The 25655-nt window shown below is 48.6% G+C and overlaps 1 protein-coding gene across 2 annotated transcripts in view; it reads right to left on the bottom strand.

Annotated features, from left to right (window-relative positions):
• The window catches only part of LOC142245840 (protein mono-ADP-ribosyltransferase PARP15-like), a 446514-nt gene that overhangs the window by 268289 nt on the left and 152570 nt on the right, over nt 1-25655 (bottom strand). For both annotated transcript variants that reach the window (XM_075318815.1, XM_075318814.1), the window contains exon 6: nt 18644-18764. In XM_075318815.1, coding sequence (XP_075174930.1) covers nt 18644-18764 — 121 coding nt within the window. The remainder of the gene's footprint in view (nt 1-18643; nt 18765-25655) is intronic.

The following is a 25655-nucleotide window of genomic DNA, read 5'->3' as shown; positions in this document are numbered from 1 at the left end:
GTCGTCAGGGTTATCTCAAGAGGTCATTGCCACTATGAGACAGGCTAGGAAACCAACGTCCGCCAAGATCTACCACAGGACGCGGAGGATATTCCTATCTTGGTGCTCTGCTCAGGGTTTTTCTCCCTGGCCATTTGCCTTGCCCACTTTTCTATCCTTCCTTCAATCCGGATTGGAAAAGGGTTTGTCGCTCGGCTCCCTTAAGGGACAAGTCTCAGCGCTCTCTGTATTTTTTCAGAAGCGCCTAGCCAGACTTCCGCAGGTACGCACGTTCCTGCAGGGGGTTTGTCATATTCTCCCTCCTTACAAGCGTCCGTTAGAACCCTGGGATCTGAACAGGGTGCTGATGGCTCTTCAGAAACCACCCTTCGAGCCAATGAAGGATATTTCTCTTTCACGCCTTTCGCAGAAAGTGGTCTTCCTAGTAGCAGTCACTTCACTTCGGAGAGTGTCCGAGCTGGCAGCGCTGTCATGCAAAGCTCCTTTCCTGGTGTTTCACCAGGACAAGGTGGTTCTGCGTCCGGTTCCGGAATTTCTCCCTAAGGTGGTATCCCCCTTTCATCTCAATCAGGATATCTCCTTACCCTCTTTTTGTCCTCATCCAGTTCACCAATGTGAAAGGGATTTGCATTTGCTAGATCTGGTGAGAGCACTCAGACTATACATTTCTCGTACGGCGCCCCTGCGCCGCTCAGATGCACTCTTTGTCCTTGTCGCTGGACAGCGTAAAGGGACACAGGCTTCCAAATCAACCCTGGCTCGGTGGATCAAGGAACCAATTCTCGAAGCTTACCGATCGTCGGGGCTTCCGGTTCCCTCAGGGCTGAAGGCCCATTCTACCAGGGCCGTGGGTGCATCCTGGGCTTTGCGGCACCAGGCTACGGCTCAGCAGGTGTGTCAGGCGGCTACCTGGTCGAGCCTGCACACTTTCACGAAACACTATCAGGTGCATACCTATGCTTCGGCAGATGCCAGCCTAGGTAGGCGAGTCCTTCAGGCGACGGTTGCCCACCTGTAGGAAAGGGCCGTTTTTACGGCTCTATTACGAGGTATTATTTTACCCACCCAGGGACTGCTTTTGGACGTCCCAATTGTCTGGGTCTCCCAATAGAGCGACAAAGAAGAAGGGAATTTTGTTTACTTACCGTAAATTCCTTTTCTTCTAGCTCCAATTGGGAGACCCAGCACCCGCACCTGTTCCCTTCGGGCTGTTGTTCTTTGTGTACACATGTTGTTCATGTTGAATGGTTTCAGTTCTCCGAAATTCCTTCGGATTGAATTTCCTTTAAACCAATTTATAACTTTTCCTCCTTCTTGCTTTTGCACCAAAACTGAGGAGCCCGTGATGCACGGGGGGTGTATAGGCAGAAGGGGAGGGGCTTTACACTTTTAAGTGTAATACTTTGTGTGGCCTCCGGAGGCAGAAGCTACACACCCCAATTGTCTGGGTCTCCCAATTGGAGCTAGAAGAAAAGGAATTTACGGTAAGTAAACAAAATTCCCTTCTTTTTCCACTAAACACCAGTGGTGCACAGAGTGAATCTCACAGTTCTAACTTACCAACCATGGGACTGTCGAGTCATCATCACTCAAACCGTACTAGTAACACCGTATCTGGTGGTAACAGCAATTTTATGGAATCGTTTCATGAATTTTTTTAGACCATCCTTTGCAAGGCCACAAGACACAAGTAGTCTGACACATAGTCAACGCCTGGAGAGGATGATACAGGAGTATCTCCAAGTGAATATCGATGCCATGACTCTGCAACTGGAGCCTTGCTGATTTTGGGCTTCCAATCTGGAAAAAATGGCATGAGCTCGCCACTTACGCCTTGGAGATCTTGTCGTATCCCGCAGCCAGCGTTCTCTCGAAATGTGACTTCAGTGCTGCTGGGTGTGTGCTGACAGATAAGCGCACGCGTCTGTCCAGTGACAATGTGGACAGACTAACGTTCATCAAGATGAACAATTCATAGATCCGCAAGGACTTTTCTACCCCGGTGTCATCCTGGGGAGAGTAAATGGTTGTGTATTTTTGATTGTGCATCATGCAAATCAACATGTTAAGTTTGCAACTGTAGGACAATTGATGCAACTTAAGTGATGTCTGGGGCCCAATTTTTTTTTAAAAACTGGAGACTCTGGTTGGAGTCCCCTTGCTGCGTTTTACATGATTTTAGAAGGGCATGACATACCTATATATGTGCATTCTCCTCCTTTCACTCGTCCAGCTTTTTTGTTTTCGCATGAGTATATGTACTTGTCACTTTTCCATGTGTTTGTGGTGCCTGCTGAGTTGTTTTTCACCTTTTGGACACCTTAGAACAGGGGTGGGGAGCCTCAGGCCCGCGGGCCATATGCGGCTCGCGACGACTTTTTATGCGGCCCCTGGGCACATTGCCAGTGACCGTACTACTCCGGCGGCAGCCATGATCTTGTCGGCTGCTGGCTCTTTAAATCACAAATTGTGGTGCGCATAGCATTAGGCTCTCAGCACACTGGCCTCTACCAGTGTGCTTCCGACGTACTTTGTGGGCGGGATAAACGTGAGATATGCTCACGTTGTGTGCTCCTGTCCCACAGAAGAAGAGGAGCAGCTTTACCGGATTCCCTGCTGTACGTGCTATCTTACTCCTGCCTCCCTGCTGTGCATGCTTCACCGGGCTGTGCGAGTCCTGCTTCCATGCTGTGCATGCCTCAGTGGGCTGTGTGAGTCCTGTCTCCCTACTTTACATGCTTCACCAGGCTTGTGACCTTAGGGAGATCAACATTTCCACTGCGGAGACACCATCACGTGTTTCTCAACGCAGTGATTCTAGAGCAAAGCCCCCTGGTAAGTATGCAAATGAGAAAGCCGCGGAGACACCATCACATGTTTCTCAACGCTGGCAGGAAACTAGCCAGGTCTTTCACTGGGAAGGAACAACCACGGGAAGGGCAGTCTCCAGTCAATTAGACCACCTATACCAAACATGGTATCCATCCACAGACAGCCGTTTCGGGGTATTTGCCCCTCATCAGTGTGGAGTAGGAATCTGGCTAGTGGGGGCAATGCCTAGTAAAAGACTACTTAAGCAAGCATTGTTGACCTTAGGGAGATCAACATTTCCACTGCGGAGACACCATCACGTGTTTCTCAACGCAGTGATTCTAGAGCAAAGCCCCCTGGGAAGTATGCAAATGAGAAAGCCGCGGAGACACCATCACATGTTTCTCAACGCTGGCAGAAAACTAGCCAGGTCTTTCACCGGGAAGGAACAACCTAAGGTCAACAATGCTTGCTTAAGTAGTCTTTTACTAGGCATTGCCCCCACTAGCCAGATTCCTACTCCACACTGATGAGGGGCAAATACCCCAAAACGGCTGTCTGTGGATGGATACCATGTTTGGTATAGGTGGTCTCCTTGACTGGAGACTGCCCTTCCCGTGGTTGTTCCTTCCCGGTGAAAGACCTGGCTAGTTTCCTGCCAGCGTTGAGAAACATGTGATGGTGTCTCCACGGCTTTCTCATTTGCATACTTCCCAGGGGGCTTTGCTCTAGAATCACTGCGTTGAGAAACACGTGATGGTGTCTCCGCAGTGGAAATGTTGATCTCCCTAAGGTCAACAATGCTTGCTTAAGTAGTCTTTTACTAGGCATTGCCCCCACTAGCCAGATTCCTACTCCACACTGATGAGGGGCAAATAGTCCGAAACGGCTGTCTGTGGATGGATACCATGTTTGGTATAGGTATCATAGTATCATAGTATCATAGTTTTTAAGGTTGAAGGGAGACTCTAAGTCCAACTAGTTCAACCCGTAGCCTAACATGTTGATCCAGAGGAAGGCAAAAAAACCCCAATGTGGCAAACAAGTTCCAATGGGGAAAAAATTTCCTTCCTGACTCCACATCCGGCAATCAGACTAGTTCCCTGGATCAATACCCTGTCATAAAATCTAATATACATAACTGGTAATATTACATTTTTCAAGAAAAGCATCCAGGCTCTGCTTAAATGTTAGTAGTGAATCACTCATTACAACACCATGCGGCAGAGAGTTCCATAGTCTCACTGCTCGTACAGTAGACAACAAGATGGCTGGGAGAAAAAACGGGTTGAATGCTGCGCTAGAAAACCACGATTCCAATGGATGAAATAAAATCCTTTCCTTTATTGGCACTAAATGTGCCAATAAAGGAAAGGAAAGGATTTTATTTCATCCATTGGAATCGTGGTTTTCTAGCGCAGCATTCAACCCGTTTTTTCTCCCAGCCATCTTGTTGTCTACCATTTTCCACATCGGGGCTGCTGCTGACCACTGCTGCATAATCTGCCTATATGGGGGGGAGCCAGCACTGCCTGTGAATGGGATGCAAGTATGACAAAATAAAAAGTGTAACATTCACAAATTCATTCCTACTGTATCAATTCAATGAGATTTTTGGCAAATAATTGATCAATGATTTGAGCCCCCCTGCCCCGTCACGGCAAATCTCTATAAGGGGGGTCCCTACACTACAGTATATAATATACATGCGTACCATGTGGTCTCGTGTGATGTGCAGGACCATATAGGAACACCACCTACCTGAGAAGTGTCAGAACCGCTCCCATGCTGCATGGGCTGACAACTGCGAATAGAGAGGCAGTCCAGGTGCCTGCCACTAGCACAATGTCTGAACTAGCCCCCGCAGTGTCAGATCAGCAGACATGGATGAAGGGCGGAACAGCCCCAGGCAGGTGGTGCTTAAGTATTAATGCCTATGGAACAGGAGGCGGTGGCTGCATGTGAACAGGCACCAAACATAAATTTTGATGGTGACAGAAGGAATTTGCAAACCACACTGGGCGTGCGCGGCATGGCGGTGGTCAACCGCCTGACCAGTAAACGAGAAAAATGGGGGGGAGCCAGCACTGCCTGTGAATGGGATGCAAGTATGACAAAATAAAAAGTGTAACATTCACAAATTCATTCCTACTGTATCAATTCAATGAGATTTTTGGCAAATAATTGATCAATGATTTGAGCCCCCCTGCCCCGTCACGGCAAATCTCTATAAGGGGGGTCCCTACACTACAGTATATAATATACATGCATACCATGTGGTCTCGTGTGATGTGCAGGACCATATAGGAACACCACCTACCTGAGAAGTGTCAGAACCGATCCCATGCTGCATGGGCTGACAACTGCGAATAGAGAGGCAGTCCAGGTGCCTGCCACTAGCACAATGTCTGAACTAGCCCCCGCAGTGTCAGATCAACAGACATGGATGAAGGGCGGAACAGCCCCAGGCAGGTGGTGCTTAAGTATTAATGCCTATGGAACAGGAGGCGGTGGCTGCATGTGAACAGGCACCAAACAAATTTTGATGGTGACAGAAGGAATTTGCAAACCACACTGGGCGTGCGCGGCATGGCGGTGGTCAACCGCCTGACCAGTAAACGAGAAAAATGGGGGGGAGCCAGCACTGCCTGTGAATGGGATGCAAGTATGACAAAATAAAAAGTGTAACATTCACAAATTCATTCCTACTGTATCAATTCAATGAGATTTTTGGCAAATAATTGATCAATGATTTGAGCCCCCCTGCCCCGTCACGGCAAATCTCTATAAGGGGGGTCCCTACACTACAGTATATAATATACATGCGTACCATGTGGTCTCGTGTGATGTGCAGGACCATATAGGAACACCACCTACCTGAGAAGTGTCAGAACCGCTCCCATGCTGCATGGGCTGACAACTGCGAATAGAGAGGCAGTCCAGGTGCCTGCCACTAGCACAATGTCTGAACTAGCCCCCGCAGTGTCAGATCAGCAGACATGGATGAAGGGCGGAACAGCCCCAGGCAGGTGGTGCTTAAGTATTAATGCCTATGGAACAGGAGGCGGTGGCTGCATGTGAACAAGCACCAAAAATATTTTAGTGTAGGACTGCTTCAAATGAGATTTGCCGTGACGTGGCGAAGCAGCTCAAGAAATTGCAATTTTTTGCCAAAAATCTCAAAATTTTTAAAATAAGTACAGTTTGGAATGTTTAGTGCTGTAGTGCACATTTGGTGCTGCTTTTTTGTTTTTTCTTCATTGAATTGGTCGGTGGTTGACCTCCACCTTGCTTTGCACCACAATTTGGGATGTATTCCATCTGTCTAGATTTTGGCGGTTGGTGACTGTTCACATTAAGTCATCAGGCTTTGTCCACAGGCTATTTACGTCATGCAGCATTTGCTTGGACCTGTCCCGCCCACAGCCATGACTCAGTCATGGGTACGGGATTGAAATAGACCAGGTGAGTGCTGCTGAGAGCAGTTCTACTATTCATATGTGAGGCCGTATGGCACATTTTATAAAAATATTTTAGTGTAGGACTGCTTCAAATGAGATTTGCCGTGACGTGGCGAAGCAGCTCAAGAAATTGCAATTTTTTGCCAAAAATCTCAAAATTTTTAAAATAAGTACAGTTTGGAATGTTTAGTGCTGTAGTGCACATTTGGTGCTGCTTTTTTGTTTTTTCTTCATTGAATTGGTCGGTGGTTGACCTCCACCTTGCTTTGCACCCCAATTTGGGATGTATTCCATCTGTCTAGATTTTGGCGGTTGGTGACTGTTCACATTAAGTCATCAGGCTTTGTCCACAGGCTATTTACTTCATGCAGCATTTGCTTGGACCTGTCCCGCCCACAGCCATGACTCAGTCATGGGTACGGGATTGAAATAGACCAGGTGAGTGCTGCTGAGAGCAGTTCTACTATTCATATGTGAGGCCGTATGGCACATTTTATAAAAATATTTTAGTGTAGGATTGCTTCAAATGAGATTTGCCGTGACGTGGCAAAGCAGCTCAAGAAATTGCAATTTTTTGCCAAAAATCTCAAAATTTTTAAAATAAGTACAGTTTGGAATGTTTAGTGCTGTAGTGCACATTTGGTGCTGCTTTTTTGTTTTTTCTTCATAATCTGCCTATATGCCTGCATAGGAGTTGTGCCTGTCACAACCGAAACAGGTGAGTACCAGTCTTTACATGTATATCCCCTCTTCCACCAGATAAGACCCTATTTCTGCGCTTATTTCCTCCACAGTTTTTTCTCCTGCTCGTACAGTAAAGAATCCTCGTCTGTGATTATGATTAAACCTTCTTTCCTCAAGACGTAGCGGATGCCCCCGTGTTCCAGTCGCAGGCCTAGGTGTAAAAAGATCTTTGGAAAGGTCTCTGTACTGTCCTTGTGGTCTCCTTGACTGGAGACTGCCCTTCCCGTGGTTGTTCCTTCCCGGTGAAAGACCTGGCTAGTTTCCTGCCAGCGTTGAGAAACATGTGATGGTGTCTCCGCGGCTTTCTCATTTTCACCAGGCTTGTGAGTCCTGCTTCCATGCTGTGCATGTCTCCCTGTGCTGTGTGACTCATACCTTCCTGCTGTGCATGCCTCACCATGCTGTGTGAGCCCTGCCTTCCTGGGCTGAGTGAATCCTGCCTTCCCTGGCTGTGTGACTCATGCCTCCCTGCTGTGCATGCCTCCTGGTGTTGTTGAAGTCCTGCCTCTCTGCTGTGCATGCCTCCCTGGGCTGTGTGACTCATGCCTCCCTGCTGTGCATGCCTTCCTGTGCTGTGTGAGCTCTGATTCCCGTGCTGTGTGACTCATACCTCCCTGCTGTGCATGCCTCCTCGTGCTGTGCAAGTCTTGCCTCCCTGCTTTGCATGCCTCCCCGGGCTGTGTGACTCATGCCTCCCTGCAGTGCATGCCTCTCAGTGCTGTGTGACTCCTAACTCGCCAGTGCTGTGTGACTCCTACCACCTCAGTGCTGTCTGTGTGTCCTCCCAGTGCGGTCCAAGCCCCCAGCCCCTCCTGTGATGTATATATGCCCCCAGCCCCTCCTGTGATGTATATACGCCCCAGCCCCTCCTGTGATGTATATACGCCCCAGCCCCTCCTGTGATGTATATACGCCCCAGCCCCTCCTGTGATGTATATGCACCCCCAGCCCCTCCTGTGATGTATATACGCCCCCAGCCCCTCCTGTGATATATATACGCCCACAGCTCCTCCTGTGATGTATATACGCCCCCAGCCCCTCCTGTGATGTATATATGCCCCCAGCCCCTCCTGTGATGTATATACGCCCCCAGCCCCTCCTGTGATGTATATATGCCCCCAGCCCCTCCTGTGATCACATACCACCAAGGTCAGCTTACCGCTGGCTGGCACTGTGCCTCCTTCCTCTGTGGGACTGAGCAAGACGCCGTGCAGTAGCTCCACCCACAGATGAAGTTCAAACCAAACCGTTTGCTGTGGTCTGTGCGCCCTAAAGGGACGGCAGCCGCAGATTCCTGCTGAGGACTGTCGTCCCCAGAATTTGGCCCGGGGGTAGCAGAACTGATAAGGCCGAGTGGGCCCCCCTGGCTCTCCGGGGCCCCAGCATTTGCCCGGGTGTGCCGGGTGCTAACGCTGGCCCTAATAAGAAGACACCATCCCAAAAGATATCAGATGATGACCGGATCTGTTTTGTATCTTTTTAGATTTCGGAAAGTATAATTATGTATTTTATATGATTATCAGTCATGGCCTACCATAACATGAATTCACACTATTATATTGTTGAACATGCAACATGAATAATGCAAAATTGATTATTATTATTTTCATCATTATTATTGACATTAATCAGCTATTGCTAAAGAAGGAAAGAAGGACTGTTATCTTAATGATGTATTAATTTATTTTGGGGGTTTCATTAATAATAATTTACCCGCCTCAAAGGGGAATTGTAAAAACATTAGATATTATTAATACACCTAGCTATCAAACTTAGAATAATAGGTTGACAGTCTATAGAGTATATATGCTGACAGTCCAGTCTATATTGGAGGCTTACATCATGTGTACAGCAAAATCTCCCTATATGGGTTTGAACAGCTGCATATATAACATGACACTTCTCGGAGGGGAAAAGTCCGGGGAGCAGAGTGGGATTGTCCCTGCAGAAGGACACATGTCAATGCTGCTGAGCCCAAAACCATCAACCCATTCAAGATGAAGCAACACATGGTGACAGTCTCCAGCATAACCAAACCCATTCAAGAACCAGTGAAAGATGAATGAAGAATAAGACTTCTACTGATTTAGTAAAAAAATTGACTATTATTAACTCCTCACATAAGCTAACGAACAATATTGTTTTCCTTCTCTGTAATTAATCAACTCTTCTATTTTTGTCAATTATTTTTACTCAATATAAAATACATTATTTATTTTTACATTTTTGAAGTCTATCGGTTCTTATATCTCATCGTGTATATAAAGAAAAATATATTTGAGGGATATATTTTTTACATAACATAACCTGGATTATAATACTATATGCACTTCAGCATCGAATGCAAGGATTCGGCTGAGCTATCAAGGACTACCTAAAGAAGGAATCCAGCTTGGGACAATCCAGTCACCTGACTACAGGCTTTGCGGTCCTCACACAGCTTCCTAAATCTGGCGTTATTCCATTCTCGGTGGGTGCCCGCCAAAAGCGGGGTGCTGCTGGTTTGGAGTAAGTAGCCCTGGAAGCTCTGAGGCACGGACATCTAAACCCTGGTGAGCCAGCGGAAGGGTGAGATATTGTTGCTGCTTACATTTTGTGTTTTTGCTGGTTATGTGCTATGTGCCGTTAATTGTTTGGGGATCCAATAAAGTCTTAATATTGTGGTTCCCTCACCCTGTGTTGTCTGAGTAGTGTTCCGCCCACGGGTAAGGAGGTCGGGCGTTCAGTTGGGATGAGCCCTGGGCCATGCTGTCTTTCTAAAGGCGGCCGGGCCAGCAGACGAGAGCACCCACTGACCCCCGTGACTCCACAGCTAGGAACTACGAACATAGACCCTGACTGGTCCAGATCCTTTCCCATAGTGGTTAACGTGGGCCACATGTTAGTAGAAGGAATGTTGCTTCCCTGAAGTCTGGTATACTGAGTTTTTATTGATTGCTGTTGTTGAGAACTAAGAATACTGTAATTCTTCCCTTGTAATAAGCAATCCCTGTATTTTCTAACCCCTGCTTGTGGATTAATACATTTTGTTACGTCACCATTGTGTCTTCCTTCTCTGTGTGCTGCATCAGGATCTTGCCCTCATTACATGTGTGTGCACAATGCATCTGATCACGCTGATTTTACCCCCAGTGCGAGTCGATTAAACACTGCACATGGCTTGTACAGGGCTGAGCATCACTCATATCCAAACACAGCGCTGTTCACTTCAGTGGTTTGCACTAGTAACTAGAGTTGAGCGATGTTAGAGGTTCGCCAATTTCATGTTCGAGTGATTTTGGGGGGTGCTCGAGATCGAACTCGAGCTTTTTGCTAAAAGCTCGACAGTTCGAATTACGTTCGAGAACGGTTCGCTCACCAAAAGCGTGGCTTTTTACAGCTATGTGTGCAGGGAGCCATCGCTGGCAGCCTGCGGTAAGCTGGTAACCAAGGTAAATATCGGGTATCCAAGCAAAGCGCTTTGCTTAGTAACCCGATGTTTACCCTGGCTACGTGTGCAAAAATCCCCGAAAGCCACACAGAAGCACTTCCGTGTGACTTCCGTCGGATGCTGCTGCAGTCTGTCCCGCTCCAGCCCCAGCCCCGCAGCTGCCCGCTCAGCAGTGTTCACAGCTGTCCGCACTGTATGGTGTCCGCAGCTGCCTGCACTGCAGTGTCCACAGCTGCCCGCACTGTACGGTGTCCGCAGCTGCCTGCACTGCAGTGTCCACAGCTGCCCGCACTGTACGGTGTCCGCAGCTGCCCACACTGCAGTGACAGCAGCCGCTGGGAATGATAAGCGCCGTAAGGAGGTTAGTGAAGTTCCTTACCTGCGGTCATGAAGTGCTGCCCTCCCATTGTCAGTGCTGTCATAGTCTTTCATGGCCGCCGCTTGTTACATCTCCTCTTGCTGTCGACCCGAGACTGTCACTAGTTGTGACGTCACAGGCACCCGCGATACTTGGTTGTGAAGGCGGCGGTCATTGAACTCAGTGACAGCTCTGCTATCAGGAGTGCAGCGATCACCGCAGGTAATGTACCTCGCTATCCTCCTGACAGCAGCACTTGTCATGCCCTGCAGTGACCTGGGCTGACCTATTGATGTTAGCTCAGGTCACTGCATTGCTCTCCCAGCCAATATGGAACATTCTGTTCTTCATTGACTGGGATATTGACTATGGTATGGATCATCATGGGACCCCCTTGGATTACACCAGACCTGGATTTGTTTTTCTTTCTAAAAAATTGGTAAAAGAGGGAATGTTTTGGGGAGTGTTCTTTCAAATAAAAATGTGTTTGTCATCTATTTTTTTTTTTTTTATTACTGACTGGGTTGGTGATGTCAGGTATCTGATAGACGCCTGACATCACGAACCCAAGGGCTTGATGCCAGGTGACATTACACATCTGGTATTAACCCCATATATTACCCCATTTGCCACCGCACCAGGGCAACGTGATGGGGCAAAGCACCAGGATTGGCGCATCTAATGGATGCGCCACTTCTGGGGCGGCTGCGGCCTGCTATTTTTAGGCTGGGGAGAGTCCAATAACCATGGATCTCCCTAGTCTGAGAATATCAGACCCAAGCTGTCCACTTTACCTTGGCTGGTGATCCAATTTTGGGGGGACCCCCACGTGTTTTTTTTTTTAACTATTTATTTAATTTAAAATAACAGCGTGGGGTGCCCTCAGTTTTGGATTACGAGCCAAGGTGAAGCTGACAGCTGTGGTCTGCAGGCTTCAGCCACGTCATTTTTTTAAAAAAATGTATTTTTTTTTTTGGTAAATACAAGGCTAAGCACCCCTTAGTGCCACATGAAAGGCACCAAAGGGTGCAAAATTACAAAATGCAGGGAGTGGGACATGATGTGTCTTTCTGCCATTATAATGACAGAAAAGACTGATATGAAGTGTACAAGCACAGGAAAATCACCAGAGCGCTCTACGCTGTGAAAAGCAGTAGAAAATGGCACTGGAGTGAACATGTGACCGCCTCATGTAGGTTGAAGCTATGGATCTTGGGTAAATTTATGTATTTTTTCTCCTTCAGTTTTTTTGCAGTACACAAAAGGCACACGGATGACAAACGGATGATATACGGACCGTATATGGAACGGAAACGGATGCCCCATGGACGCATCTGTGAAAAAAAGGACCGCAAAAACGGATCAATCAGGTGAATGTAGCCTTATTCTGATCTGCCGTTTATAAACAGCAGGCAGAAATAAATGAATAGCGCCCCTCAGCGTCAAAAAATCTCCGGGGTTTCAGGGGGTAGCTGAGACCCTGGAAATCACGATTCAGGTCGGTTTTTCCAGTCCCCGCTCACGTGATCACAGGTATACACCGTATACCGATGATCACGTTACAGTAAATGACAGTGCCGGTAAAAAATTATTTATCTCCCATCTGGCATGAACAAACATGTCAGATGGAAGATAAATCTTCTCCCCGGTCCCCTCCGGTCCCCCGGTGTCGCCAAAGTGCCTCCCCCCGACCCCCTCCCAGAAATCCAAGATGGCAACGCGCACAGCAGCGCACCGGCCGCATTCACCCTACTCCTCTGATTTCTGTCACATGTGCCATGACACATGCGACAGAAAACTCCTCTCCAGGCCCTGCCAGGTCACCCCCTATAACCCCACCGGTGTTCCCCGGTGTCCCATGGTACCTGTGCAGCGTTGATCCCCCGCGGCCCCCTCCTTCACAATAGACGATGCCGCATGCACAGAGCGGCTGTCAGCTCAGCTTCCTGTGTTCAGACACAGTGAGTGGCGGTAACCATGCATCTGTAAGCTACTGCAATGCCTTGCTCATGAGGTAAGGAACATAGTTGATCAGGAGAGCTATACTACATTTCCAAATGGAGGTATTTGATTTTATAGTTGCCCTGCTGAACGACTACCAAACATGACAGTCCGTTATGCGCCACAAGAAAACATGTCTAAATATCGAGCTCTGTTGTTTAGTATTCATTCAGCTGGATAACTGGACTTAAAGGGGTATTCCATCTCTAAGATCCTATCCCCAATATATAGTAGGTGGAATAGTAATAATATCAGCAAATACCAATATTTGGAAATGTAGAATAGTTCTCCTGATTAGGCATGCCCTTACCTCATAAGCAGGGCATTGCAGCTTTGGTAGCAACAGTTAGGACATGGACTCTGCTGCTGTGGACCCGGGGAGAGTGGGTGCAGATTCTTTGCACCCACACTCCTCACATGGAGGGTCTGCACTCCTAGAAAATGGGGGATACATTCCCTGAGCGTGTCCTCCCACATTCTAGATGGTCTCCAGAGTCGTTGAGGGACGCCCTTATTTTTTTTCCTTACAATAAATTGGTGAAAGAGGGAATGTTTTGGGGAGTATTTATTCAAATTAATTTTTTTTTGTCTATTTTTTTTGTTAGTACTGACAGTTTGTGATGTCGGGTATGTGATAAACGCCATGACATCACAAACTGCTGGGCTTGATGTCAGGTGACCTTACAGCTAGTATCAACCCCATTTATTACCCTGTTTGCCACTGCACCAGGTCACAGTATGAGTTGGGGTGAAGCGCCAGGATTGGCGCATCTAGTGGATGCGCCACGTCTGGGGTGCCTGCGGCCTGCTATTTTTAGGCTGTGAAGGGCCAATAACTATGGACCTTCCCACCCTGAGATTACCAGACCACAGCTGTCCGCTTTATCTTGGCTGGTGATCCAATTTGGGGGGGACCCTACTGTTTTTTTGTAATTATTATTATTTATAAAATTATTATAAAAAAGAGCCTGGTGTGACCTCCACATTGGATCACCAACCACAGTAAAGCTGCCAGCTGTGGTTTTCAGGCTACAGCCGTCTGCTTTACCCTAGCTGGCTATCAAAAATGGGGGAGACCCCACGTCATTTTTTTTTTAAACTATTTTTTTAAATAAAAAAAATTAATGGGCTTCCCTGTATTTTGATTGCCAGCCAAGGTAATGCCAGGCAGATGGGGGTGGCAGCCGGCTATATCAGCGCTGAGAATCAAAAATACCGAGGAGCACTACGTCATTTTTTTAATGATTTATTTTTACAGTACTATGATGTCGGGCAATCAAAATACAGGGAAGCCCTTTTTTTTTTTTTTAGTTATTTAAATAAATAATTAAAAAATATATATATATATATAGGCTCCCGCTGCATTTTTTGTATTGCTAGCTAAGGGTAATCCAAGCAGCTACTGGCTGCTAACCCCCACTGCTTGGTGTTACCTTCACTGACAATGGAAAATCCAGGGAAGCATTTTTTATTTTTATTTGCCAAAAAACTAAAAAAAAAAAAAAAATGATGTGAGCTTCGCCATGTTTTTGTATGCTAGCCAGGTACAGCAGGCAGATACGGCTGCCCCCAACCCCCAGCTGCCTATTTGTACCCGGCTGGGAACTAAAAATATAGGGAAGCCCTTTTTTTAATTATTTCATGAATTTCATGAAATAATTAAAAAAAAAAAAAAAAAATCGACATGGGCTTCGCCCCATTTTTGTATCCAGCCGGGTACAACTAGGCAGCTAGGGATTGGAATCCGCAGCACAGGTTAGCCCGAGCTTTCTGGGCGCCTCTGCTGCGAATTGCAGTCTGCAGCCGCCCCAGAAAATGGCGCTTTCATAGAAGCGCCATCATCTGGCGCTGTATCCAACTCTTCCAGCTGCCCTGGTGATGGGTGGCTTGCTGGGTAATTATGAGTTAATACTAGTTTTGTTTTACTAGCTAGTATTAATTCAGAAAATCTTAATGTCAGGCAAAATTGACCCGGTCATTAAGAATCTACAATAAAGGGTTAAAAAACACACCACACAGAGAAAAAATACTTTAATAGAAATAAATACACAGACACATTAGAGACTCCATGTTTATTACGCCTTGTCACCCCTCCACGATCCATGGTCTTCTTTCTATTTTCTCCTTCAACCCATGCAGCTCTGCTACATCAGACAGCACTGCATGGGAAGAAGACGCTGCTGCTCTGTGCAGAAATCACTCAGTGAGAGTGACCACAGGCTGCCGGCTGTAAGCGGTGACGTCACCGCTGACAGACGGGTTACCATAGCAACGGTGCTCCAATTACGTGATTCCCCATGCCGCTATTTACCAGCTGTGACCGCTAGTCCCTGCATGTGGGCTGACTCTGTAAAGAACGCCGACATGCATGGACGGGGAAGCCCATCATGTGCCAGAGCATCTCGCCGGTAAAAGGACATGCTCAAACAAGAACCGCTTACCGGAGAGATGCACTGACAGGACCTAGCATGACATCATAGTCATGTGACCAGTCTGTAGCCAATGAGATAATAGACACGTGACTGGTCACATGGCGTCACGGAAGGTCCTATCATGAGTGCTGGTTACCGAGAGGACGCAGCAATTATCGGAAGGAAAAGCGGCAGGAGACAGAGTGCAGGATGCGTCGCGGGGACCGATAAGTGTAATGGCAATGTTTATTAATTGTACTAGAAGGTGTCCCGATTCTAACGTATAGGGTAGTCTAGAATGTGTATGTAGGTTAGCAGATTGAATAATAATATAATCAGTAAGTCTTGAATAATGATGGTTCATTTATTGCTCGTTGGTCTCCTGCTGTGCAGCACGCATCTGCGTGTTTGACAGTGGGAGACCATCTATCTGAATGGGCAGGGAGCCGGCGTACACTAGTAACCATGTTACACAATCGGGTAACTATGCAAAGCACTTTGCTTAGTTACCCGATGAATACCATGGTTACCAGCGTACACCAGCTCAAGCACACGTGTGTCGGGAACCGGGGTAAGGTGGTAACCATGGTACACATTGGGTAACTAACGAAAGCGCTTTCCATAGTTATAGGATTGTGTACCATTGTTACCAGCGTTCGTCGGTAAGCTGATAACCATGGTACACATTGGGTAACTATGCAAAGCAACAGTGTTGGTTCATTTTTTGCTTGTTGGTCTCCTGCTGTGCAGCACACATCAGCGTGTTTGACAGTGGGAGACCAACGATCTGAATGGGCAGGGAGCCGGGGTAAGCTAGTAACCATGGCACACTTTGGGTAACTATGCAAAGCAGTTTCCAATGTTACCCGATGTGTACACTGGTTAACAGCGTACGCTGGCTCTGGCACACGTGTGTCAAGAGCCAGGGTAAGCTAGTAACCATGTTACACATTGGGTAACTAAGCAAAGCGGTTTCTATAGTTACCCGATGTGTACCATGGTTACCAGCCTACGCTGGCTCCGGCACACGTGTGCCGGGAGCCGGGGTAAGCTAGTGGTTTCACACATCTGGCTTTTCTCCACTTTGTCGGATCCGGCGCGCTGCCGTAGGCTGGTTTCAGACGTCCGTGTTTTAGGTTCGTGTGACATCCGTTTTTAACACGGATGTCACACTTACCCATGTTATTCTATGATGTGCCTCACACGTCCGTGTTTGCACATGGACCGTGTGATTTTTCATGACCCCGCACGCACACATGCAGGCATCTCTGGCAGCACGGATGTCACACGGATCGCACACTGATGTTATCTGTGTGACATCAGTGTAAAACATACCGGAGAAAATATGGGTCTTTTTAATAAAAATATTTTCTATATTTACTTCTATCCAGCTCTGCTGCCTGCCGCTCCTTATCGCCGCTCATTATACTAACTGAATATTCAGTGCCCTGTGGAGCTGGAAGCAGGAACAGCGCTGGGGACTTCAGTGCCGGGGACCGCATCGCTGAGTGAGTGTACAGTAGAGTATGTGTGTATGTGTGTGTGTGTGTATACATGCATGTGCGCTATGTGTGTTTGCGCTCGGTGTATCCATGTGTGTCTTCTATGTGTGTGTGTGTGCCTGTCTGCTATGTGTGTGTGCTCAGTGTGTGTGTGTGTGCTCAGTGTGTATATGTGCTCAGTGTGTATATGTGCTCAGTGTGTGTGTGTGTGTGTGTGTGTGTGTGTGTGTGTACACATGCATGTGCGCTATGTGTGTATGCACTCAGTGTATCCATATGTGTCTGCTATGTGCGTATATGTGCTCAGTGTGTGTGTGTGTGTGTGTGTGTGTGTTGATCGGCGGTCAGGAGCGGGAGGCAGCAGAGACGGAGAAAGCAGGTAAATATGAAAAATATTTTTATTTAACAGACCCGTGTTTTCTCCAGTACCTGTCCCACGCATGCAAACACGAATGTCACACGTATGACCATAGACATGCGTGTGACTGGTACCTGATTAAACACGGACGTCTGAAAGCAGCCGTACACTGTGTACAGTACAGTGGCCGCGCCGCATTTTCCTGGTCACATGCTTCGGTCACATGACAACACGTGATCGGAGTTTGTCGCGCGGCCACTGTAGTGTACACAGTGCACGGGAGCGCGCCGGATCCGACAAAGTGGAGAAAAGGTAAGTAACTATTCAAAGCGACAGTGCTGACGTGTGCTGGGAGCCGGGGTAAGCTAGTAACCATGTTACACATCGGGTAACTAAGGAAAGCGGTTTCTATAGTTAGCCGATGTGTACCATGGTTACCAGCCTACGCCGGATCCAGCACACGTGTGTCGGGAGCCGGGGTAAGCTAGTGGTTTCACACATCCGGCTTTTCTCCACTTTGTCTTGCCGATGTGGGCTTCCGGGGCTGCAGCAGTCACCTGGGAGTCGGGGCTCCGTGTGGGTTCGGGGAATGCGTGCGGGGCCAAGGCGAACATCCAATGCGTGAGGGGGGCGGGGCCTGGCCGAGCGACAATGCGTGCAGGGGGCTGGGGCGAGCGGCCAATCCATGCGGGGGGCAGAGCCAAGGCTAGGCAAGCGGCCAATGCGACGGTTGTCACTGTAACGACATAATTTTGGAGCAAGACAGACAGACAGACAGAATAAGGCAATTATATGTATAGATGTGTACACGTATAATGTGTTTTTTGGTAGTCAGTTTCTGAACCCGAACATCGAACCACAGTTTTGTTCATCTCTACCTGTATCTTACTGCATTGATTCATCCATATTGTGCTATAGCCTAATTTCTGTAATAAATCTTTTTTGTGAGTCACCACTAAGGCCGGTTTCACACATCCGGCTTTTTGCCGTTTTGCCGGATGCGGCGCTCTCCCGTACAGTTAATACAGTACAGTGACAGCGCAACAAGCGCCGGTCACATGCTGTCATGTGACCGGCGCATGTGACCCGGAAGTTACAGCGCTGTCATTGTACTGTATGAACTGTACGGGAGAGCGCCGCATCCGGCAAAACGGCAAAAAGCTGGATGTGTGAAACCGGCCTAAGTTGTTCTCTTCTGTGCTGTTGCATCCTCAGAACCTGTACTTCAGTTTCAGACTTACATATAGCTATTTCCATATCAATTAAAAGGCTGATTTCTCAGTAATAGAGGCATGGACTGGCCATGTAACAGTATTACTGGAATTTTCTTTGACAGAGCTACATGCACATATAAGTAGTTTGGGGTGGGAAATCCTGGCGATTCCCTACAAGGTCTACCATACTACAAAATCCATCATGCCTATACCAATCTACCAAAAACAAGCATTACCTGACTTTATTTGCTGCCCAGTACTGTGCTATTTAGAAAATATTACCTTCAATCAAAAGCAATTTTCCTGAGCATCAGCAATGTAGCAGTATATAGTTTATATAGTTTTGTACTTACCAGAAGACTGATTCAGTGATGAATTTGCCAAGTTCACGACACAGTCCACCACCTGATAAGTGATGTCTCCTTTGACTAATTCAATCACTTTTCCAAAAGCCGAGAAGTACGGGTAATTTGTCTGAATATAGAGTAAAAACTATGATTATACCCTGATTTCAATACAACGACTTCTCCATTGACATTACATCAAGTGTTCACCATTATTAAAGGGAATGTGTCAGTAAGATTGACCCTTCAAAACCACATACATGGGAATATAGGTATTTGAAAGCTAAATCCATTAACACCTTTTTATCTTTTATTTGTGGCTGCATTCCAGGGAAATCAGCATTTTAATTAATATGCAAATAAGGAATTAAGTGCTCTGGGTGTGACAGCACTTCTCCAGCCTCTGTCTCCAAAAGTTGGTTCTTTTCCAAACAGTAGTCCACTTTAGCTTGATTGAGAACTCACTGTCTGTGTGGTGTCAGGCAAGAAATTCAGACAGTAAGCTATCAATTAAGCTAAAGAAGCTGATGCTAAGGGAAGAAACAACCTTGGGAGGCAGAGGCTCTGTCACATGAGGGTCGCATCTGCAGGTTACCTCTGGGGTGATGGGATCAGGAGGTTTCAATGCTTAATTGATGGCAGGTCCTCTTTGGACCCCATTTGACTGTTATCCTATATTGGCGTGGATTTACTTTTATTTAATGCTGAAGGGATTAAAGACCCGTTCCCTTCTTGCTGAGATTATTCATAGCCCTAATTGCAGCTGTAGCATCTTAATACCACTCCCTTCCACTATATTTACTCACTCCTAGCTTTACTCCATGCCAGTTATAGATCCTCTATACTGACCACTTTGAAGGAGTCTGTCTCTAGAGAAGCTGAAGTGTCGTTTTTGTTGCAGCTGAAAATTTTACTGCTGGGGAAGCTGTGGAGTGCTATTTGTTGTGTCTTTCCCCACCTGTTTGTCTAACCTTCCTCATGTTGTCTTATTGCAGTAGTGAGACCTTTGTCTCGCTGGTCTACACACAAGCCAGGGTGAGTTCATGGCCAGAAAGGACCTAAGCATGTGATGGGACATAGGTGAGGAAGGACCTGTCTAGGTATGTTAGGGAGTGCAAGGATCAGACTCAGGTGAATGTTAAGAGGTGACTCTGCCTTCTGTTGTACTTCTTCCCTGGTTTTCCCTTTGTGTTGCGCCGCTCACCGGGTGTCCTCTCTGATCTGGCTTGACAAGCCTTGGGAAGAGTTTTATCATGCCCAGAGCACTTATTGCCTCATTTCCATGTGAATTAAAATGCTAATTTCTCAGGAATGCAGCAACAAGTAAAAGCTAAAGAAGGGGCAATGGATTTAGTTTTCAAAGACCTGTATGCCCATATATATATATACCCATTTTTACACTACTAGTCAGCACCAAAGTAAGCTTTTAGTGGGCGAAATGTATTCTGAATTGTATAACTTAGCAATATAATGAAGAATTTATAAAGATCATCATGTCATTCTGAAATAAACTAAAATGCATATATGTTGGTAAGTGTTTAAGCTAGAACATTATGGGGCAAGCAAAGATTTATTTTTATAGCTGTTTCCTTATTTAAAATGTAAAAAAAAAATTACAAACTGTTGACAATCTTAATGAGAGCGTAACTAGGGTCCGATAGGCCCCGGGGCAAAGTTTGAGTCTTAGGCCTCCCACATGTTGGTCAGATGTATGGGCCATTGTAGCATTCCAGATCCTATAAAGACATATGGGTTGCCCCCCACCCAGTTCATTGTGTAGTACTGATCCTTATCTTGCACTAATGTCCCCCATACTGGGCCACTTTCTGCTAATATGTCCCTCATCCTGGTGTATGACCTCATCATTGCTATATCCTGAAAAATATGGCTCTATACTGGTATATATGTCCCCAACATAGCCCCATCCTGGTATATATGTCCCTATTATTGCCTATTCTTTTATATATGGCCTCATCCTGGTGCATGATCCCATCATGGCTATATCCTGGTATATGTCCACAACCTGGCCCCATACTGGAAAATGTGTCCCTATAATGGCCCCATCCTGGTTTATTTGTCTCCATCCTAGTAGATATTTTCCTATAATGGTCCCCATCCTGGTATAGATGTCCCCATAATTGTCCCATCCTGGTATACATTTCCCCATAATGGCACCATCATGGTATACTGTATATGTCCCCATAATGTCCCCCATCCTGGTATAGATGTCCTCATAATTACCCCATCCTGCTATATATTTCCCCATAATGGCCCCTATCATGGCATATATGACCCCATAATTGCCCCATCATGGCATATATGTCCCGATAATTGCCTAATCCTGGTATACATGTCCCCATAATTGCCCCATCATGGTATACATGTTGTCACGCTCCCCGGGTCCCCTGCCTTGCTTCCCGGCTCCCCTGCCTCGCTCCCCGGCTCACCTGCCACGCTCCCCGGCTTCCCTGCCTCGCTCCCCGGCTCCTCTGTCAGGCATCCCCCGCTCCACAGCCTCCAGCCCCCATCACCTGCGGTCCCCAGGCGGTCCGGTCCCCGCTCTCGGCGCCCGTCGGCAGCTCTGCTCCAGGCCGGCTCCCCTGCCTCCTGTTCACCGCTCCCTGCCCTGGCTTCTGGCACCCGGGCCTCGCGCATGCGCATTAGGGCGCGCGCGCGGTCATTGATCCTTTCTTAAAGGGCCAGTGTCCTCCAACAGGATATTGAAGGATCAGGTACTGGGTATATAGGGGGATCCTTTCCAAGTGGGCGGGGCCTGTTCTTCGTGTTTCCTAAGCTAGGAGTCAGGTCTCCTTGTGTCTGTCATATACTCACCTATCTCTCTCGTAGAGCCGCTCCTGCCTCGCCAACCGGTCCTGACGATACCCGAACCCTGAACGGTGACGGCCTGCCATCCCGTCAGTTCCTGCCATCTCCGATCCCTGTGGTGACCCGCCTTCTCGCTCCATTGGTTCTGGACTCTGCCTGACGACATCTCGGCCTCCGAACCTGAGCTCCGTCACCCGGACTACCATCAGAGACCCCGTGGTCCCAGGGACTGCTTTACTCCACTCCTCTAAACGGACTGTCCTGCTAGTGCTCCGGCTACCGGGCACCTTGCCCTCGGTGAGGTGTTCAGCCCAGTGGATCCACCTCCTGGGTCTGCCCGTCCACCTGGCCCTAACAGTAAGAACAGGCCATGGATCCCGCCGAAGCACTAGCGGCCTTGCAGCAGGAAATCACACGCCAGCGCGAGACCCAGACCCGCATGCTGAACTTCATGTCTTCTGTGGATACCTGCCTGAACACGCTACAAGCGACGGCCACATCCTTGGCATCTCAGGTTTCCACTGTACAATCCACGGCCACAGCTCCCGTGGCAGCCTCCTCGGATGCTTCCAGACTTCGTTTGGCCTCACCACACCGGTACGCCGGAGATCCCAAGACCTGCAGGGGATTCCTAAACCAGTGCTCCCTTCATTTCAAGCTGCTTCCGCACTTGTTTGCCTCCGACCAAGCCAAGGTGGCGTTTGTAATGTCCCATCTAGAGGGCGAGGCACTGGCCTGGATGAACCCCTTGTGGGAAAAGGAGGACCCTGTGACTACCAACATCCAGGACTTCCTGCAGGCATTCAGAAACACTTGACGAACCTGGACGTGCCGCTGCATCCGCCTCATCACTCCTCAGGCTACGTCAGGGGACTACGACGGTGGGGCAGTATGCCATCCGCTTCCGCACTTTGGCCTCAGAATTGGGGTGGAACAATGAAGCCCTCACTGCCGCCTTCTGGGAAGGACTCTCCAGCCGTATTAAGGACGAGCTGGCAGGCCGCGATGTTACTTCCACCCTGGATGCCCTGATCGCACTAGCCACCCGCGTGGACCTCAGATTCCAGGAACGATCCAAAGAGGTGTCCCGTGAGAGACGTCCGATACGGCATTCCTCTCCTCCGCAGAAGCCCGCCGTACTTCATTCAGCGTCGTCTGGTGTCTCTGTCCATGAGCCCATGCAGATTGACCGTTTGCGGCAGTCCGAACAACGCCGAGCAGAACGGCTCGCCAAGGGCCTCTGCTTCTACTGCGGAGAGGGCACACACCTTCTACGCTCCTGTCCAGAGAGGCCGGGAAACTCCAAAGCCTAGGGTTGGTAGGAGAGGCCACCCTAGGTGCTGGGACTCTCTCAGACCCGGTTACGTGGAATGTTCAAGTGACAACGGGAGAGACGCGGTTCACGGCCGAGGCGTACCTCGATTCCGGGGCAGCAGGCAATTTCATCCAGCAGGCCACGGTGGACAAGTACCAGGTGCCTGTTACTCCACTCGACAAACCCCTCGTGATTGCCTCGGTAGATGGGAGACCCCTCTCTGACACCATCTCGTGGATCACCAAGCCGGTGGAACTACGTATCGGTGCCCTGCACACCGAGAACATCGCTCTCTACGTCCTCCCACACATGTCCCATCAAATCCTGCTGGGACTCCCCTGGTTACGGACACACGAACAGTCAGTCAGCTGGGGTACTGGTGAAATCACCCGATGGGGCTCCTCTTGCCACGAGAATTGTCTGAAGACTATACAGCCCATCCGACGACCTCCGGTTCCGGAGTCCCTACCGGGACTGCCCTCGGCCTATTGGTCCTTCGCGGACGCCTTTGATAAAAAGGAATCAGAGGTACTTCCGCCACATCGTCCTTATGACTGTGCCATCGACCTACTCCCGGGAACTACACCACCTCGAGGACGGATATATCCGCTGTCTCCTGCTGAAACAAGGGCCATGTCTGCCTACATCACGGAGAACCTGGCAAGGGGATTCATTCGGAGATCCTCCTCTCCTGCGGGAGCAGGCTTCTTCTTCGTTAAGAAGAAAGAGGGCGATCTACGCCCATGCATTGACTACCGGGGATTGAATCAAATCACCGTGAAAAATAAATACCCCCTGCCGCTCATCCTCGAATTGTTTGATCGGCTTAGAGGAGCTCGTGTGTTTACCAAGTTGGATCTTCGGGGTGCCTACAACCTGGTCCGCATCCGCTCTGGGGACGAATGGAAGACCGCATTCAATACTCGCGATGGGCACTATGAATACTGTGTGATGCCCTTCGGCCTCTGTAACGCACCAGCAGTGTTTCAGGAATTGGTGAACGACGTGTTCCGGGACCTTCTCTACGTCTGTGTGGTGGTGTATCTTGACGATATCCTGGTCTTCTCTCCGGACCTCCAGACCCACAGAGAGAACGTGCAGCTGGTACTACAAAGACTGAGAGAGAATCGTCTGTACGCCAAGTACGAGAAGTGTGTATTCGAGCAGTCTTCTCTTCCCTTCTTGGGTTACGTAATCTCCGATACCGGTCTGCAGATGGACCCGGAGAAGGTCTCTTCCATCCTCAACTGGCCCCCTCCTTCCGGACTGAAGGCAATCCAACGCTTTCTGGGATTCGCAAACTATTATCGTCAGTTCATCCCTCACTTCTCTGCTCTGACTGCACCTCTCTCCGCCTTGACCAAGAAGGGGGCTAATCCAAAGGACTGGTCACCTGCGGCCGACGCCGCGTTTGGCTCCCTGAAACAGGCATTTGCTTCTTCCCCTGTGCTCCACCGTCCTGAGTTAAACCGACAGTTCACCTTGGAGGTGGATGCCTCCTCCTCGGGAGCCGGAGCAGTGCTCATGCAGAAGTCCTCCTCCGGGAAGATGGTTACTTGCGGTTTCTTCTCCAAGAGCTTCTCAGCGCCTGAACACAACTACACCATCGGTGACCGAGAGCTATTGGCAGTCAAACTGGCTCTGGAGGAATGGCGCTACCTTCTGGAGGGAGCAGTGTACCCCGTGATCATTTACACGGACCACAAGAACCTGGAATACCTGCGGTCCGCTCAGCGACTGAACCCACGGCAGGCCAGGTGGTCCTTGTTCTTTGCCAGGTTCGATTTTCAGCTCCATTTTCGACCCGCAGACAAGAATGTACGAGCAGATGCTTTGTCCAGGTCATTCATGCCCATGGAGCAGGAGGAGGAGACATCCCAGCCCATCATCTGTCCTAGTAAGATTATTTCGGTGGCTCCTGTCACCCTGGCCCAGATACCGCCTGGGAAGACCTATGTCTCTGAGACTGACAGGCAAAAAGTGTTGCACTGGGGCCATGCCTCGAAAATAGCCGGCCATGCTGGTCAGAAGAAAACATGGAGTACAATTGTACGTCACTACTGGTGGCCATCCCTTCACACGGACGTCGCTTCTTTTGTCTCAGCCTGCTCCTCTTGTGCCAGGAACAAGACGCCCAAACACCTGCCATATGGTCGTCTTCTGCCTCTGCCTATACCCTCCGTTCCGTGGCAACACATTGCGATGGACTTTATTACGGACTTGCCCCTGTACTCCGGACACACAGTCATATGGGTCGTGGTGGATCGGTTCTCCAAAATGGCTCATTTCGTCCCTATGGCTGGACTGCCCTCTGCCCAGGAACTCGCTGACGCTTACATACAGCACATCTTCCAGTTGCATGGCTTTCCATCTCACATTGTGTCCGACAGAGGAACTCAGTTTACCTCCCGCTTCTGGAGGGCTCTCTGCAAACATCTGGGAGTGATTCTGGACTTTTCTTCAGCCTACCATCCTCAGTCGAACGGCCAAGTGGAACGAGTCAATCAGATCTTGACCTCCTTCTTACGTCACTACGTTAACGCCCATCACGACGACTGGTCCACGCTTCTTCCTTGGGCTGAATTCTCCCATAACCACCACGTCAGTGAGTCCTCCTCCAGCTCTCCCTTCCATGTCGTTTACGGTCTTCAGCCTTCCGTCCCATTACCTGTATCCTCTTCCTCGGATGTCCCTGCTGCTGATGCTGTAGTCCGTGACTTTTCTACAATTTGGGACTCTGTCAAGACGTCCCTTGGACGTGCTTCCCTGCGGATGAAAAGACACGCAGACAAGAGGCGTCTGGATCCTCCGTGTTTCTCTCCAGGAGATCTGGTCTGGCTTGCTTCCAAGTACGTCCGATTGAAGCTACCATCATACAAG

This window comes from Anomaloglossus baeobatrachus, chromosome 7, assembly GCF_048569485.1.
Source record: "Anomaloglossus baeobatrachus isolate aAnoBae1 chromosome 7, aAnoBae1.hap1, whole genome shotgun sequence".
In the NCBI taxonomy this organism is placed as follows: Eukaryota; Metazoa; Chordata; class Amphibia; order Anura; family Aromobatidae; genus Anomaloglossus; species Anomaloglossus baeobatrachus.
The sequence above is the reverse complement of the archived record's forward strand: the minus strand, read 5'-3'. Positions and strand labels throughout refer to the sequence as shown.